The 18801-nt window shown below is 41.6% G+C and overlaps 2 protein-coding genes across 2 annotated transcripts in view; one reads left to right on the forward strand and one right to left on the reverse strand.

Annotated features, from left to right (window-relative positions):
- The window catches only part of LOC139464979 (sodium-dependent glucose transporter 1A-like), a 10098-nt gene extending 4865 nt beyond the window's left edge, over positions 1-5233 (reverse strand). Inside the window, exons 1-2 of the mRNA XM_071246623.1 lie at positions 5129-5233; positions 1498-1701 (exon numbers count right to left, since the gene is read on the reverse strand). Of these exons, the coding sequence (XP_071102724.1) occupies positions 1498-1701; positions 5129-5233 (309 nt within the window). The remainder of the gene's footprint in view (positions 1-1497; positions 1702-5128) is intronic.
- Positions 5234-11573: 6340 nt separating this feature from the next.
- Positions 11574-17886, forward strand: LOC139464543 (tRNA N(3)-cytidine methyltransferase METTL6-like). The gene is made up of 6 exons (XM_071246065.1): positions 11574-11696; positions 12689-12977; positions 14948-15079; positions 15790-15960; positions 17102-17243; positions 17618-17886. Exons 2-6 carry the CDS (start codon positions 12699-12701, stop codon positions 17869-17871), a joined length of 978 nt encoding a protein of 325 aa, XP_071102166.1. The 5' UTR covers positions 11574-11696; positions 12689-12698; the 3' UTR covers positions 17872-17886.
- The last annotated feature ends 915 nt before the right edge of the window (positions 17887-18801 follow it).

The raw sequence follows: 18801 nt of genomic DNA on the forward strand, positions 1-18801 counted from the left end.
TACCCCGTGTTAACGTTAGAAAACACATTCCTACTGTCACTTTCATGATCTGGTAAGCGACGCTTTCATTGGTCGGATGAAAGGTCGTTCTGACGTGACCCGTAATCGGATGTCTTCAAATCTGAATAGCGATAGCGAGAACTGAATGTTCGGTGTTTTTGACCATATGGCTGTTGATCTTTGAAGAATATCACTGAGTGAAACAGTGAAAATTTTGAAGCTTTTGAAGCAAGGGGTGAGTGAATGTTGTTCTACGCCATGTTCCAGCTATATCATGGCAGCATGTAAACAATCTAAGTTAATTCAGATCTTATAAACGAAGACATTGTACCCATGTGGGGACTTGAACCCAGGTCATCCCCGATCTATTGCTTTAACCACTAGGCTACATCACCGCTTATGAAAGTGTTGAGTTGGGTTGAGTCCCATTGTGTGCTGGCGAATAGTATATATATATAGGTCTCACTCTGGGAGGTCGTGACAGGTGAACTTTCTGATGTGCCAATCAGTGCTGAGGCTTTAAATTCTCACTACAAGTGAGCGAAGCATTTAACATATCTTATTTCTGTACCTCGATAGTGAACACAACAAGATTAGAATGATGAAAAACATGGCCGCGCCATATATTGTGGATATTTTGTTACATGGCTGTTAGGCAGCCATCTTTGATCATCCAAAATATGTTTTCAAAAGCCAAAATGCCGGGCAGAAATTGTGTGAGAGAGTGACTGAGTATTGTTTTACACCGCTTTAGCAATATTCCAGCAATATCACAGCGGGGGACACCAGAAGTGGGCTTCACACATTTTACCCATGTGGGGACTCGAACCCGGGTCATCCACGATCTAATGCTTTCACCACCAGACTACTTCACTGCTTTTGAAAGTGTTAAATTTGCTTGAGTCCAAATGTGTGCTGGCGATTAGGTGCCTCACTCCGGCAGTGTGGTTCGAATCCTGGATGGGACTCATCCCCCAAAAGTACTAGAATCTAGGGCTGGGACGAGTCCAAATTTACTACCCGGTTTACCCGACCCTACCCGGGTACCCACTGTAGGTCTCAGGAGATGTCTCAAAATGTCCGATTGGGGACATTTTTAGCATAGCCGGGGCAAAACGTATGTAGATACATGTATTAAACAATCTGGTCATTCATACACTGAAGTTGAATTAAGTTATATCTTTATTCAATCATATGAAAATCAGAAGGAATGGGTGCATAGTCAGAAAGAAATGCGAACATTAATGACTTGTAGTGTTACCATAGAGTTCTAGATAATTTTTGTCATTGAACAATTTATCACGTGACTAACCACGGGTCCGTGTAGTCCTATGGGTACCTGGGTCCTTCTCAGTACCCAAATTACCCGTCCAAGCCCTACTAGAATCTACTAGAACTTGTACTTTACTGAGAAAGTGTAATCCCAAATATAACATTTGTTACATTTGACCATTCTCTAAACGGCATTGTGTTTCAAACCATGTCCAGTTTACTCACCAACATGGAGAACGCTATGGCCAGGTAGATGGTGTAGATGAACTTCTTCATGTAAATCTTGTCTCTCCAGCTTGTGCAAATAGTTTCTTCCTGGTCCTCTGTTTCGTTCCCACTTTGCTTGGCAACATCCTGTCCCGTTTCAATCACAGATATCTGTTCTGGGGCCATCTTGTAGAAATATGAGAGACCTTTCTCTGCTGACCACTGAAATAATAATACCCACAATACAACAGTGAATGGTGTCCTTCAGAATAAGGCGGACATTTTGTCCCAGAAAAAAAGTCATCTTATTTGAATATATGTATCTATTATTTGAATAAAAGTACATTTCAAATGGAGCCCAGAACTTCATTTCCTGGAGCTGCGGCAATCTAGACTTGCCAAATCATTCAAGACTGGAGTCAGACTTAATTTATTCTCTTGGGTCTGGGAGAGAGACTACGTCAGAGGGACCACAACTCATCACATCAGCCGGCCTGTATATATATATATAAACAATGCCGGGCAGGTACACACAGAAGGGCTGGGACGAGTCCACATTTACTACCCAGGTACCCAGCCCCTATTACCATACCCTACCCGGGTACTCAGCCCCCTATTACCCGACCCTACCTGACCCTACCCGGGTAATCAGCCCCCTACTGTCCGACCCTACCCCGGTACCCAGCCCCCTACTACCCGACCCTACCCGGGTACCCAGCCCCCTATTACCCGACCCTACCATAGCCTACCCGGGTACTCAGCCCCCTACTACCTGACCCTACCCAGGTACTCACCCCTACTACCTGACCCTTCCCGGGTACCCAGGTACTCAGGCCCATATTACCCTACCCAACCCTACCTGACCCTACCCCAGTACTCAGGCCCCTATTACCCTACCCGACCCTACCCGGGTACCCAGCCCCTATCACCCGACCCTATCACCCGACCCTACCTGGGTACCCAGCCCTCTATTACCCAACCCTACCCGGGTACCCAGCCCCCTATTTCAAGACCCTACCCGGGTACCCAGCCCCTATTACCCGACCCTACCCGGGTACCAAGCCCCCTACTACCCGACCCTACCCGGGTACCAAGCCCCTACTACCCGACCCTACCCGGGTACCCAGCCCCTATTACCCGACCCTACCCGGGTACCAAGCCCCCTACTACCCGACCCTACCCAGGTACCAAGCCCCTACTACCCGACCCTACCTGGGTACCCAGCCCCCTATTACCTGATCCTACCCGGGTACCCAGCCCCCTATTACCTGACCCTACCCGGGTACCAAGCCCCCTACCCCCTGACCCTACCTGGTACCCAGACCCATATTACCCGACCCTACCTGGGTACCCAGCCCCCTATTACCCGACCCTACCTGGGTACCCAGCCCCCTATTACCCGACCCTACCTGGGTACCCAGCCCCCTATTACCCGACCCTACCTGGGTACCCAGCCCCCTATTACCCGACCCTACCCGGGTACCCAGCACCCTACTACTGACCCTACCCGGGTACCAAGCCCCCTACCCCCTGACCCTACCTGGTACCCAGCCCCATATTACCCGACCCTACCTGGGTACCAAGCCCCCTATTACCTGACCCTACCTGGATACCCAGCCCCCTATTACCCGACCCTACCTGGGTACCCAGCACCCTATTACCTGACCCTACCCGGGTACCCAGCCCTCTACTACCCAACCCTACCCAGGTACCCAGCCCCCTATTCCCCGACCCTACCCGGGTAACCAGCCCCCTACCCCCCGACCTTACCTGGGTACCCAGACCCCTATTACCCGACCCTACCTGGGTACCCAGCACCCTATTACCTGACCCTACCCGGGTACCCAGCCCCCTACTACCCAACCCTACCCAGGTACCCAGCCCCCTATTTCCCGACCCTACCTGGGTACCCAGCACCCTATTACCTGACCCTACCCGGGTACCCAGCCCCCTACTACCCAACCCTACCCAGGTACCCAGCCCCCTATTCCCCGACCCTACCGGGGTAACCAGCCCCCTACCCCCCGACCTTACCTGGGTACCCAGACCCCTATTACCTAACCCTACCCGGGTACCCAGCCCACTATTACCCGACCCTACCTGGGTACCCAGCACCCTATTACCTAACCCTACCCGGGTACCCAGCCCCCTACTACCCGACCCTACCCAGGTACCCAGCCCCCTAATACCCGACCCTACCCGGGTACCCAGCCCCCTACCCCCTGACCCTACCTGGGTACCCAGCCCCTATTACCTAACCCTACCCGGGTACCCAGCCCCCTACTAACCGACCCTACCAAGGTACCCAGCCCCCTATTACCTAACCCTACCCAGGTACGCAGCCCACTATTACCCGACCCTACCCGGGTACCCAGCCCCTTATTACCCGACCCTACCTGGGTAGATAAACGTATGAAAGGATCTGGTCATGTATACACAGAAGTTGACAGAAGTTTTATCTTTACTCAATCATATAAAGTCAGAAGGAATGTGTGCATAGTCAGAAAGAAATACAATGTACGAACATTTGTCACTTATAGTGTAACCATAGATTTCTAGTAAATATTTGCCATTAAACAATATATCACGTGACTAACCATGGGTCAAGGTCATCCTTTGGGTACTCTTGTCCTACTCAGTACCCACCCGACCCACACAACTACCGAACATGAGGTTAGTCACGTGGTATATTTTTTAACGACAATAAAACTCCATGGTTAAACTACAAGCATAGCTAATGTTCACATTTCCTTCAGACTATGCAAGCATTCTTTCTGAATTTTATATGTTCAAGTAAGGATAAAGCATCTATCAACTTCAGTGTATGCGATATCAGATCATTTTATGTTGCGGTTAAACAATTACGATTCGTACATTTTGTACCCAATTCTTCAGACCCATAACGGGTGCCCAGGCAGGGCTGGGTAATAGGGTGTCCGGTACCCGGGTATTAAATATGGACAAGTGCATGCATATGAATATTTCATAAACTTCAATAATCTGTAGCAAGAATGAAACATCAATGGTCTTGAAAGAAAATACTTCATCTTCAAACGTTTGGCATATTCAAACACATTACTTTTACTAAATAAATGATAATTATTCCTGGGAATCTTATACAAGAGACTTACACAAGTCTATACTCATATATGAGTATATATACACACCGGTATATATAGACACATAAAAACTCCCTGGTTGTACTAATAAAAAGTTCGTTTGTGTAAACCTTATTTCGACTTTTAAAGAAAACCAAGACGCATACTGGTTTTCCAGCGATAACGTCTTTTTCTAAATCTTGGAACATACCCTGATGCGCTCTGTTCGTAGGTAAAGAGATCGGGTAAAGTCACACAAATATATCCAAGAACGGGGTTATCTGGGTCACTGGGACGTACATTCTATGACACCTGTCACATTTCGTGACCCGCGTGGCAAAGACTGGGAACCGTCTTCTGTATATGAAGGTGTTCTATGAAGTAAAGAGCACGCGCAAACAATAACCCTTATGTTGTCATTCCTAAGATTAGCGCATCACGTTACTCGTCCTTCTGTGAAAAGAACATGGACATATGTGTCGCATCACGAAACGTTTGGAGAATGGAATGTCGAAATGACAGAAGCCAAGTTTGCGAATTATCAACCTCACCTCGGCGAAAAAAGACTCGCATAGATTCAGTAGCTTATATTTCGTGGTCAACTGTTTTCTCCAAAAGTTGGATTCAATTATCATCCTAAACGAAATATTCTCCATGTTAGCAAAAATTGTTCAAGGTTTAAATTGGGACGAGAACGTTAAGAGAGATTGACTTACGTATGCTAATGACCCTGTGTATTTCGGCATGTATAGTCACGTGCCACAGGTACCAGATAAACACCACTTGCCCACTACGAATGCATTATTTGTTTCTCGGATAATGAATTGTTTGAAATGCATTTCATAAAAGTTGACGAATGACAAAGCAGACAAAAAATGAGGATAACATCTGCTATCACGGCAGCAGTAAAATAAAGAAGTTGTTATATACATCTGTTTTGCCTACTTTTTCTGATATTTTCCAATTTGGCGATTTGTATGTTTAACTTTAGATTTCGGACACCGAAACTGGTTATTGAGAAGACATTTTGTATAGTTGTCACCGGTGGTGGTAGTGGTTTGGTTTGTTTGTTGTTGTTTTTTGTTTTTGTTTTGTTTTGTTTGTTTGTTTGTTTGGTATTTAAGGCCCACTCAGCAATATTCCAGCTATATGACTTCGGTCTCTAAATAATCGAGTTTGAACCAGACAATCAAGTGATTGACATCGTGATGATACGGTGCATGGGATACGATGACATGCACCAACCAAGCCTGACCAGCGATCCCGTTAGTCAGTCTTAGGGATAATTTTGTTAGTCTGAATCTTGCATATATCTAAATATGAAACAAATGAGGTTGTATCCGTGGTCTCTTTTATTTCTAGTTAAGGTGGGTAAATCAGTTGAAGGGATGCTATAATTGTTTGTTTGTTTGTTGTTTAACGCCACACTCTGATTTGAGTTATAAGAAAAATAATTCAGTGTGTTATTGTGATATATATCAACTAAATATCTTATGTTATACGGGGTAGATTGGTCTTGGTTTCTTAAAAGATATGTGACAGGCTCAAGTATTTCAAATATGTTTCATTTAACGTTTCATTAGGATTAGTTAGTAAGTTAGTAGTAAAGTTGTCATCCTCTTTATCGCCAGGGCTCGCATGTCGATAACCTACTACAAGTGTAGTTCGCCGAAAAGTTAGCCCTGAAGACAAAGATGTTGTTAGGATACATCAGCTTGTTGCTATTTAGTTATTTAATTAAATACCTTTGATACTTACTTTAAACAACAATAATAATATCATTTTTGTTATATGATATACTTTAGTATTTTATACCCTAAACATTCATTACATAGCTCTGTTACATAAAATAAGCTTTCTCTCATTTTAACCTCCACGAATTGTCTAACTGCATACTTTTGACCTACATCGTTCTTGCGCGCACCGGCCCAGACAACCGTCTTGCTGATATACCAAGCTGGCCATAGCTTAAAACCTCAATGTTCAGATTGTATGCATTATAAAAATCCATTACTACTTTACTTATCAAGGAAGGACATATCTCTTAATCGTAAATTTATTGCCGATCTCGAGTTACAGTTTTGATAAGACTTCCGCCCGTATCCCAACTTAAAAATATATATAATTAAAAGGATTGAGCGGCAATGCATAGATATACAACTTTTGGAGGGGGAAACGGACGGAAGACTTTCGGTACGATGTTGTATATATGGGTGATATTTAGTTATTGTGATTAGAAATAGGATGTACTGTGTGGTGCACTTCTGATTTGATTTATAAGAAATATAATGTACCTTGTATATATTTACAGCTGTCGATGAACTCCCATTTCAGTGAGTTATTGTGATATATATGAACTAAATATCTTATGTTATAATCTATATGTACAGTAAAGACAAGTACATGTGATTGCACTCAGCAATATTCCAGGTATTTGACGGCGTTCTGTAAATAATCGAGTCTGGACCAGACAATCCAGTGATTGACACCATGAGCATCGATCCACGCAATTGGGATACGATGACATGCATCAACCGAGTCAGCGACCTTGACCACCCGATCCCGTTAGTCGCCTTTTACGACAAGCATTGTCACCTTTTACGGCAAGCATGGGTTGCTGAAGACCTATTCTATCTTCACGGGTCAGTAGTAGTAGTAGTAGTACTAGTAGTACTAGTAGTACTAGTAGTTCACAGATAACAGGACTTAAAAAATGAGGATTTAATGCTTTTAATCTTGACTTGACTAAAATACAATGTTTTTATTTTACCATCCGCGTGTCTCGCGATAACGTCATTTTATTTTATGATTAATAACGACCGCTCCCAGCCTTGACGTGTTAGCAATTATCATCGATGCTGCATGTGGCAGCATATATTTTTGAATATATTAATACATTATTTATTGTCTACCTCAGTCGTGGTGCACGTACATGTATAGTTTTGACGAAGAAATTTAAAGCCATTTTTATCTTTGTATAAAATTAAGTGATTTTGACATAGATATGTCTGATTCCTCCTTTTTCCATAACATTTAAGGGCATTTCACAGTATATGAACTATTCTCAACATGGCAGCAATTATATATATACAAACATAAAAAAGTAAAGTTTGTGTAGTTAAAGTGATAGGTAAGCAAAGGACATTTGAAAAAGAACATTAACAGCCATCTTGCATTATAGTGAGTAACCATTTTCACTTGTATCACGAAAAATGGAAGACATTAGGGCTCAGTTACACATTCAGGATTTTTACTGCCGTCCTTGATAGGACCATTCCCGATTAAAATTTGTCAAAAGTCTGATCAAGATGCTGTGATTCGTGGCGGGAAATTCACAAACAATCAGATGTTGTTTAGGAAGCGTCCCGAATCAGCCGTTTCCAGCCGACATCGTCCCGATTCTATCGTTCTTAATCCGAATCTGATCCGATTTGTATCTTCCGCATGGTGAAAAACGACCGAATCTGTCCCGATTCTCCCGAATGCGATCCGACAGAGATCCGACAGTGACCGGCCAGTAAACCGACAAAGACGGTTCGCATTTGGGAAGATCTGGACACAATATGGACTCAATCGACAAGAAACGGCAATGAACAATTCATGCCCGTTCATCGCGACAGCGTCCCGATCCACAGGACACTGTCCAGACATGCAACACAGGACAATGTTACGATTTTGATCAGAAACAGCAGATTCTGTCACGACATAGTCACGATTGTTACGGGACGCACCATACTGTCGGGAGTCCTTGGCCGACCTCTCTGGGCCTTTCCCGATCCGTAGGACTCTGTTACGAACGTATGCGACTGCGTGGTTCGATGCTCATGATGTCAATCGGTGTATTGTTTGGTCCAGACTCGATTATATACAGATCGCCGTCATATAGCTGGAATATTGCGGAGAGCGGCGTTAAACACCAAACAAACAAACAAACATCTACAACATCCTGCATAGTGCCCAGAACCAGGCCAACAACAAATTGGAGTCTAAGACGAAATCCATCCACCTTAACAAACTACATCAACTCCAGAACAACAAAAAACCCAAGACCAAAAACCGTGGCCCATGTTTAGTCAACCAACAGTACACCAACACAGTTGTCAACCTCAGCAGCAAGACCATCACCAAAAACAGATCAACGTAACCCTAGTCCTGCGCTATGACTGGATTACACGTATAAATCTATAACAGCACTAAGTGTGGGCCGATAGGGGTAGCGTCCCAAATGATCACATACAGCAGTTTGGTGTAACCGTATTCGACGTAATAAGTGCCCTGCTCTAATAAGCGCCCACGGCGATATTTGCCAATATATTGGCTAGTGAACAATCTCAATTAGCACCCCTTCCAATTGGTTTACGTACACAGACTTATTTATTTGTGTATAATAATTATGGGCAATTAAATCCTGGAAAAATATATCTGTCGTATATAAACATTTCAGGCTGTCAGCATAAACCACGAAATTAACGATCTTTCAACTCAAAATAATATTCTAATAAGAGCCCCCTATTTCTAACTTTGAGAGCGCCCTGGGCGCTTATTATGTCGAATACGGTAGGCTGATGACACTATATGTATGCACGTCAAACCCGTGCTGGTAACACCGGTGATGTACTATGGTACACACACACTCGGCAAACGTTGCAGAAAACTATGTTTATATACAGTGATATGATAAGGTACAATAGAGTGTCAAACTATAAGGTACTCTAGCCTTCATATCAAAGCTACAAAGCCAATACGCCTGCATTAACCGAGATACATCAATCACTCCTATCAAACATAGTGACATACATTCACATGTACTTGCCTACCCGAGAAGATCCGGGTTAGAATAGGTCTACAGGAACACATGCTTGTCGTAAAAGGTGACAATGCTTGTCATAAGAGGCGATTAACGAGATCGGGTAGTCGGGCTCGCTGACTTGGTTGATGCATGTCATCGTATCCCAATTGCGTGGATCGATGTTCATGATGTCAATCACTGGAATGACTGGTCCAGACTCGATAATTTACAGATCGTCGTCATATAGCTGGAATATTGCTGAGCGCAATCACGTGTACTTGTCATTACTGTACATATAGACTATAACATAAGATATTTAGTTGATATAATTATATCACAATAACTCACAGAAATGGGAGTTCATCGACAGCTGTAAATATATACGAGATACATTATATTTCTTATAAATCAAATCAGAAGTGCACCACACAGTACATCCTATTTCTAATCACAATAACTAAATATCACCCATATATCCAACATCATACCGAAAGACTTCCGCCCGTTTCCTCCTCCAAAAGTTGTATATCTATGCATTGCCGCTCAATCCTGTTAATTATATACATTTTTGAGTGAGGATACGGGCGGAAGTCTTATCGAAACTGTTACTCAAGATCGGCAATAATTTTACGAGTAAGAGATATGTCCTTCCTTGATAAGTAAAGTAGTAATGGATTTTTATAATGCATACAATCTGTGGCCATCTTGGCCTATCAGCGAGACGGTTGTCTGGGCCGGTGCGCGCAAGAACGATGTAGGTCAAAAGCATGCAGTTAGACAATTAGTGGAGGTTAAAGTGAGAGAAAGCTTATTTAATATAACAGAGCTATGTAATGAATGTTTATGGTATAAAATACTAAAGCATATCATATAACAAAAATGATATTATTATTGTTGTTTAAAGTAAGTTTCAAAGGTATTTAATTAAATAATTAAATGGCAACAAGCTGATGCAACCTTACATCATCTTTGTCTTCAGGGCTAACATTTCGGCGAACCTACACTTGTAGTAGGTGCATCGAAACGCGAGCAATGGAGATATAGAGGATGACAACTTTACTACTAACTTACTAACTAACTAATCTTAATGAAACGTTATGTACATATTTGAAATACTTGAGCCTGTCACATATCTTTTAAGAAACCAAAACCAATCTATATTAATAAAACAAACAAGTATATCCAGCTCTATGAAATCAGCTTTACATTTTTAAATATTATTGTTTAGAGGAGAGAAATGCATTGTGTAATCAACGCTTTCAAACAGACTATATTTATTATTGAGTGAGTGAGTTTGTTTTTACGCCTCTTTTAGCAATATTCCAGCAATACCACGGCGGGGGACACCAGAAATGGGCTTCACACATTGTACCCATGTCGGGAATCGAACCCGAGTCTTCAGCGTGACGGGCAAACGCTTTGCCCACAAGGCTACCCGACCGCCCCCTATATTTATTAGTTACACTTGTGTATGCACATGCATAAAAATAAGCTTCCCCAAGATGTATTGAATGTAATACATTTCACACTAAATATTACTGTTGTATTCTGTTAAAGACACATATACGAATATCAGTAAATGTATTAGTTTGCAATAATGTAAATGCACACGGCGCTTTCTCGTGTTTAAATGACCACAGCTACCGTTGCTGTTCTGTTAAAAAGACATTTGATAGGATCATGCCTATTCGTCCACGTTAATACATTGTTGGTATTTTGGTTACCGTTCATAAAGGATCGGTCATTTATTACAGGTGTAGGGTTTTGATGCACTGATGTAATGAAAATAATAACCCTCCCCTAATACTTGTCATATTATTAGATAACCTTCCCCAACTCATTGAACATGTTTTTCATGACCCTTCCTGAAAAGACAAAATGCAGAAGCTTTATGTTTTATTATGAAATTGCCAGTTTATCCATTAACACACCGCGCCCCCACCCCTGGTCTGGTTCGGTTTATGCAGTGTTGATGCTCCCGATTTTAAGATGGGGATACATCATTAATGTATATCCTCTTGATTTCATTAAACTCTATCGCGCAGTCACGCAGTCATGTCTGAAGTAAAACCATTGCCCCATGAATATTAATACTTACAGTTAAATTAAGGTTGATGTCTATGCTTCGTCCATTTCGCTTTTATTGTTTTATTGCATGTAATTCATCTATTAAATGACTTGTCATGTATTAGAGAGTTACCTCCCTTTGTAAATATTGCAACATGAACGTTGTCCAATATCGTCTGTTAACATTTGTACTGATCAGCGTCTTTATCCATACATTGTGTCTACTTTGATCTTTTCGACAGTTACAAGAGCCCTCACCATTGGTAGGCTTTGAGAAATACGTTACTTACATTTGGTCCCAAACAAGCTGTTGATCGTTTTCCGCTGATAGATTTGATTTGATTTCACAAGTTACTGAAATGTTGTTAAATTATTCTTATAAGATATAATAAAAAGAAGCCAAGAGACTTTCATCATTTTCAGATTTCCTGATACTGCAGTAATCTAGACTTGCCCATTATTATAGACTTGCATGGGCTGTATTGGATATATTTGTTTCAGGGTTTGTCTGAGAGACTACCCCAACTCTATCCTTAGCCCTTGCCTAAGAACTTGGATCCCCTTTACGATCATTGGAATTAGGCACTCCTTTCCAATAAAATGCACCTTTACGATTTTTAGGGTTAGTTGTGAGTAAGGGTATGGGTTAGCTATCTTTTTTTTTTACCAAATTAATGAATCCAATGTAATTTTATGGAAAATCTGTTCAATTATTATCAGTTTTTAAATGTGCATGTGCATGAAGGTAAACAGCATTTGCTGATCACTTAGTAAATGAATGGTAACGTGTAGGCTAATTAGATTATCTCTAGCATAGGTAGGCTTCAAACTGGCAATGTGAGTTCGCTCCTCCCTGCGACACGCATTGAAATCCCAAAAAGGCTGCCTTTAAATTGCACTACTTCCCCCCTGCTTGCATACTCTCTGTGAGGTAACTGAAAGTGCGAGGGGCGGTTGGGTAGCCTTGTGGTTAAAGCGCTCGCTTGTCACACCAAAGACCTGGGTTCGATTCCCAACATGGGTACAATGTGAGAAGTCCATTGCTGATGTCCCCGCCATGATATTGCTGGAATATTGCTAAACTCGGTGTAAAACCATTCTCACTCACTCAAATTGCAAACAGTCATTCAAATGTGATGGGACAGGCAAGTGACATCATGTTAAACTCACTGGATGACGTCATGAATATGTAACAGTCAACCAGTGACTGATCAGCCAATCAGATAACTGCAGTGTTAACCCTTTCTCATTTCAGATAAGGCTGCATGGACAAAGACATGAAAGGAGAAGCTGCTGCTAAACATGGGGATGGTTCTCAAAATGGACTTGAGGAAATAATTGGTCACCAAGCAAGAACTCTCACACCTGAAGAAACAGCAAAGCTTGATAAGGACAAGACACTCATTTCTGAATATAAGCAAAGGAAGTTTGAACTGGAAGCACAAAAGAATTGGGATTTGTTTTATAAACGGAACACTACCAAATTCTTTAAGGACCGACACTGGACAAAAAGAGAGTTTTCAGAACTAATCAGTGAAAAACAGGTTGGGTTTACAAAAAAAAATTATGATCAAAGTATTTCTTTGAATCAAATGAGAATTTTGACAATGTTTTCAGTTCTTTTAAATTGGCCTATCTCTATTGCTGAAATATACCGCCCCTTCTTTTTGACCTGTCTCTCTGAATCAGGCATGGACATTATTTTAACCTTTCATTTTTTCATTAATAGTCTTGTCATCCTGCTTCCATAAGTTTGATAATCAAGATCATTTCAAGTCACATCAGTTAAGGCCATCTTAAATAGAAGAGCAGTATTTTACATTTGCATGTCTGAATTAGGCCTGGACATTATTTTAACCTTTCATTATTTCATTAATAGTTTTGTCATCCTGCTTCCATAGGTTTGATAATCAAGATCATTTCAAGTCACATCAGTTAAGGCCATCTTAAATAGAAGAGCAGTATTTTACATTTTCATGTCTGAATTAGGCCTGGACATTATTTTAACCTTTCATTATTTCATTAATAGTTTTGTCATCCTGCTTCCATAAGTTTGATAATCAAGATCATTTCAAGTCACATCAGTTAAGGCCATCTTAAAAAGAAGAGCAGTATTTTACATTTGCATGTCATGGTTCATGGAGTATCTCTGAACACAGGAGTCTGTATCTAAAAATAGACGCCCTCATGCATATTCATGACCATCTCCACACGAGATTTTTCAACAAATTATTACGAACGAGAAAAATATACCCACACTGACACTACAGTTACCGATTGCTTTTCTAACTTGTGAACGGGCTCGCGTGTGGAGATGGTAATGAATATGCATGAGGGCGTCTATTTTTAGATACGGACTCCTGTGCTCTGAATCAATGAAGTTCTGAAGCTGAATCTTTATGTATGTGAGCTTATTATATACAATGGTGTTATTAAACATGTTAAAAGGAAAGGTAATCTGACGGTGACAAGTACTTGTGTAGAAAATACTTTTAGCCATTTACTTGAAGCAGTCTGTCCAATGTTGAAGGTATCAGCCAGGTGTGAAATCATTTGTAGCTCACCTGAACTGTAGTCTAAAGTAGTTTCAGAGGAGGTCAATAATGCAAAAAACTAGATAACCAGAGAATGTGAAAGCCAAATGCCATATCATGGAAGTAACATCAAAATACCCCCCAAATCATATATATATATATATAAAAGGGATGTGAAATCTCTGCGGAAACGCGGAAAATCATGTTTTTTAAACTGTAGTCCACGGAAAAAATCATCTTCCACATCTTGGCTCATGGTGCTAGATTATTATTACCCCAGTCATGGGAACAATATGTACTCAATTTTTATTCTCCACTCAGTGAAGGCTATACATAATCCAATCAGGGGTGTACCCGTGAAGATCCTGGGTAGAATAGGTCTTCAGCAACCCATGCTTGCCGTAAAAGGTGACTATGCTTGTCGTAAAAGGCGACTAACGGGATCGAGTGGTCAGGCTCGCTGACTTGGTTGATGCATGTCATCGATCCCAATTATGTGGATCGATGCTCATGATGTCAATCACTGGATTGTCTGGTCCAGACTTGATTATTTTACAGACCGCCGTCATATAGCTGGAATATTGCTGAGTGCGGCGTTAAACAAAAAACCAACCAACCCATCAGGGGTGTCTCAAGGACCATGCTTACTAACTTCCAATCAAATTTAACAGATGGATTGGAACAATAACAAACAATGTACAGAGATTTATCCAAGACTTCAAGGCAAGGGACAAGGCCAAGGCAAATCGTGATAAAGTGTTATGATTTCACTAACCGGGAATTTTTAACAAGGGGTACTTTATTATTGAATTGACTGCTTTTATGTGAAGACTACGACTTAAAACCTTGTTTTATTTTTTTGTCCTGTTTTCAATGAAATGATACTCATTATCCTGGTTGCACAGCTAAAACCATTTCCCTACAGGCGTCTTGTATCCAACAGGTTGTAACATGCATCATATGATTAAGGCGTGTTTCAGGATTCCGATGTAAAGACGATACTGGAAGTTGGTTGTGGTGTCGGCAACTTTATTTTCCCTCTACTGGAGGAGGACAAAAACTTGTACTTTCATGCATGTGATTTCTCCAAGAGAGCTGTGGAATTTGTCAAAGTAAGTTCTGTGATGAATCCCCAACCCCCAAATCAAGAAAAAAGACAAAACCAGGTATCAGGCAGTTACTATACCACATGGTTGTCATTGTAACTTAGCTTAAATATTATGAGGGGGCACCGGTGGCCCAGTCATCTAAGGTGCCGCGATTCGCTGTGCAGAGTTGCATCCCTTGGGCATGCCAGAAACCTATGGTTGTGGGTTCAAATCCTGGTTCGCCCTGATTATGTTTCTAGGTTTGTCAGCACCATACCCGTGCTCGTGGCTTTCACTGGAATGGTAAACGTCTGAGACCTGCATCACTTGAGGCTTTCCTCCAACCTTAAGCTGACAGGCCGCGATATTACTGGAATAATGTTAAAAGCGGCGTTAAACCCAACTCACTCACTCAGTCACTAAATATTATGACTGGGTGAGTGCTAACAATCCAGCAGATATCTTCCTAACCAGAAAACCTTCTCTCACCAATGACATTTTGTGTTCTTCAGCTTAGTGTGTGTATTGGGATAGTGCTGTTGTGGCATTGCTTAGTGGCTAAAGCGTTTGCTCATCACACCACAGGTCTGGGTTCGATTCCCACTTAGGTACACCATTTCTGGTGTCATCCTCCGTCATGTTGCTGGAATACTGCAAAAACTTGCTAAAAAACCCAATTCACTCTCTGTCACTCAGTCGTCTATGTATTTCTAGTGAATATCATCTTGTTGCAGTCTAATCCCCTGTACGATGCTGCCCGCTGCAACGCCTTCCAGTGTGATCTGACAGTCGATGACCTCCTCGACAACGTGCCCCCAGACACTGTAGATGCCGTGTCCATGATCTTTGTGTTGTCAGCTATACACCCAGACAAGATGCTTGCTGCTCTTCACAATGTCTTTAAGGTAAAATGGAGGCTCTTACACTAATGTCATTTATTAATCTCTGTGTATTGCAGCCACTGTCTATCCTGGATTCTGGTACTGTTTTTAGTTGAAATTATCAATTTACATAAAAAATGCCTCTCCATAACCCCGCACCGACCAATCACTCAGTTGTAAGCCGGAAACAAATCAGGAGGTAAACATATTGTGTTTTCAGTGTAGAGCAAGGTCACCTGTAGATTTAACCTTGCTAAATTGAATTTGGAACCAAACGGCATTCTACCATGATAAATAAAACGCGAAACCTTTGGGTTTAGCAAATACATTGAGTGAAGCAGCATGGTTGAGTCCAGTGTTTTGAGTGGGTTGTCCATGAGAGTTTATGGAATCATGGACAACAGCCTTTCAACAAAATATGGCACTCTATATGCTCAAGCAGTTTGTTTGCACCGTAATACTCGAACTCATGACAGGCTCTGAAAGCATGTAGCACGACAACTTCGTCAGCTAATATAAGGTGGGCACCCCTAAAGAAAACTAAGCAAGCCTTGCAAAGGTTTCGTTCTACCCCGCATGTCACTATTATGACATCATATCGCTACTTTGCATTTTGTAGCCCATAATTGTACGTATAATTATATAAATATGCCTACCGACATTGACTGTAACAGAAGTACCATTCTAAAAATATTAGCTTCCCCGGTGATGCAGCAGTCAAATCGACTTTCAATCCCAGGGGGTTTGTGGTGATTTGAAAGCTCTGATTTACCTATCAATATTCATGGTAGAAAACTCTATTAATTAGGCATAAGCATGTCCACTAAATAAACACACAGAAGCCTGGTATCGATACATATCTAAACATGGATTAGAAGTTTATTTCAGTATAAATTGCTGATGAGTGATGAGTGTCACAGTTAGGGTAATCTATATAGTGACATTATTCTCATCCACGATCAGCATTCTCTGCTCAAACAAGCATTTCTTTCCAGTACCACATGATGCCAGTTAGACAGTCCACTGTGTGCAATTAGTAGTAGACTCCACACAAAGTGATATAATTGTAGATACATGAATCAAACATATCCTGTTAATTTTGCTTACAGCATGTACAGTTTTTTTAAATATTAATCTGGTATGTATTTTATCACCATGGCAACAGGTGATCCGGCCTGGGGGGTGCATCTTATTCCGAGACTATGGATTGTATGACTATGCAATGCTGAGATTTGCACCTGGACATAAACTGTCCGACAACTTCTACGTGAGGCAGGATGGAACTCGGGCATATTACTTTTCTATAGGTGAGATATTATTATGACCTCTTCTAACCTGGAATCATCATGGAGGTCATTTAAACCGACTCTAGACAACTTCAGGACATCTGTGGAGATTGCTGAGGTTGAATGACATATTTAATGTGATTTTGATTAATACAGTAAACTACGGTTATACCGAACTCAAAGGGACCACTAAATTTAGTTTGTTATAACCGTAGTTCGTTATAAACATATATACAGCATAACTACAGGAAATAGTCGGGACAAAAAAGTAAGTTCGTTATATCCGTCAGTTTGTAATGAGCGTGTTCATTATAAACGTTGTATACTATATTCAGTTGCAAACACAACGTAGAATAGCCTCCTTGATTCTAAAAATTATTTTGGTTTATTTTCAGAAAACCTTGAGAATGTGATGACTTCCGCTGGTTTTACAGTCAGCAAGAATGAGTATGTCAAGCGAGAGACAGTCAACAGGAAAGAGGGAATATGTGTTCCTCGTATATTTGTTCAGGGGAAGTTTGTGAAACCTTTAGCTGCATCTGCAGATCCTGACAAAGAAGCTACGATCATCTCCACAGGCTCCCACAATTCTCCATCACTCAGAGAAGTAACAGACTCATCAGACAGTTCCAGTCAACAAGTCACGTGACATTACTTTTGTACCTCAGAATAAATGTATTTGTCAATGTGATTGTTCTTTGTGTTTGAAATGAGCAGTGTAAAATCCTTTTGTCTTAAAGAGATGCAGAGACACGCCCAGCGTGAAATTCCTGCAAAGTTCCTACAAGGGGATGTACCAAGAGAGGATGTAAAGTGTCATGTAGCCTTGGTGTTTCCAAATAGACCTCAAAACCATAAGTAAATTGGAAACAAGACCACGACTCACTCTCTTGTTGCTCTCTTATACGTACAGAAAGGCTTCTACAAATTGTCCCATCAAACTACCCCTGGATCGATCAAACCTGCCATGGTCATTTACCAAGCTCTTTCCCAGCTACAATTAGAGTTATCTGCCCTTGTTGTTTCCAGGACCAGCTCCTTCCCAGCGCGTGACATATTCTTTACACTCCCAGTAAAATCCTGGTCACAAAGCTCCCCACAGTGATAGTCCGGTCGCTGAGCTCTCTATACTTACCGAGAGTAAGAAATCTATGATTGTGGGTTCGAATCCCGGTTCGCCCCGATTATGTTTCTAGGTTTGTCAGCACCATACCCGAGTTCGTGGGTTTCACGGAAGTGGTAAACGTCTGAGACCTGCATCACATCGGGCTTTCCTCCCACATAAAGCTGACACGCCATGATATAACTGGAAATCTGAGAGTGAGTAAGTTGGGTTTAACGCCGCTTTTAACAGTATTCCAGTTATAATGCGGCGTGTCAGCTTAATGTTGGAGGAAAGCCCAAAATGATGCAGGTTTTAGACGTTTACCACTTCGGTGAAACCTAGAAACATAATCGGGGCGAACCGTACAGAAAAAGGCGTTAACGCCAAGAGAGTACGATGCTCCTTCCTATGTCACCGTAAAGAGAGTGAGTGAGTGAGTGAGTGAGTGAGTAATGAGTGAATGAGTATGGTTTT

The sequence above is a fragment of the Haliotis cracherodii genome, unplaced genomic scaffold (genome assembly GCF_022045235.1).
Source record: "Haliotis cracherodii isolate W230 unplaced genomic scaffold, xgHalCrac1.p SCAF_17, whole genome shotgun sequence".
Taxonomy (NCBI): Eukaryota; Metazoa; Mollusca; class Gastropoda; order Lepetellida; family Haliotidae; genus Haliotis; species Haliotis cracherodii.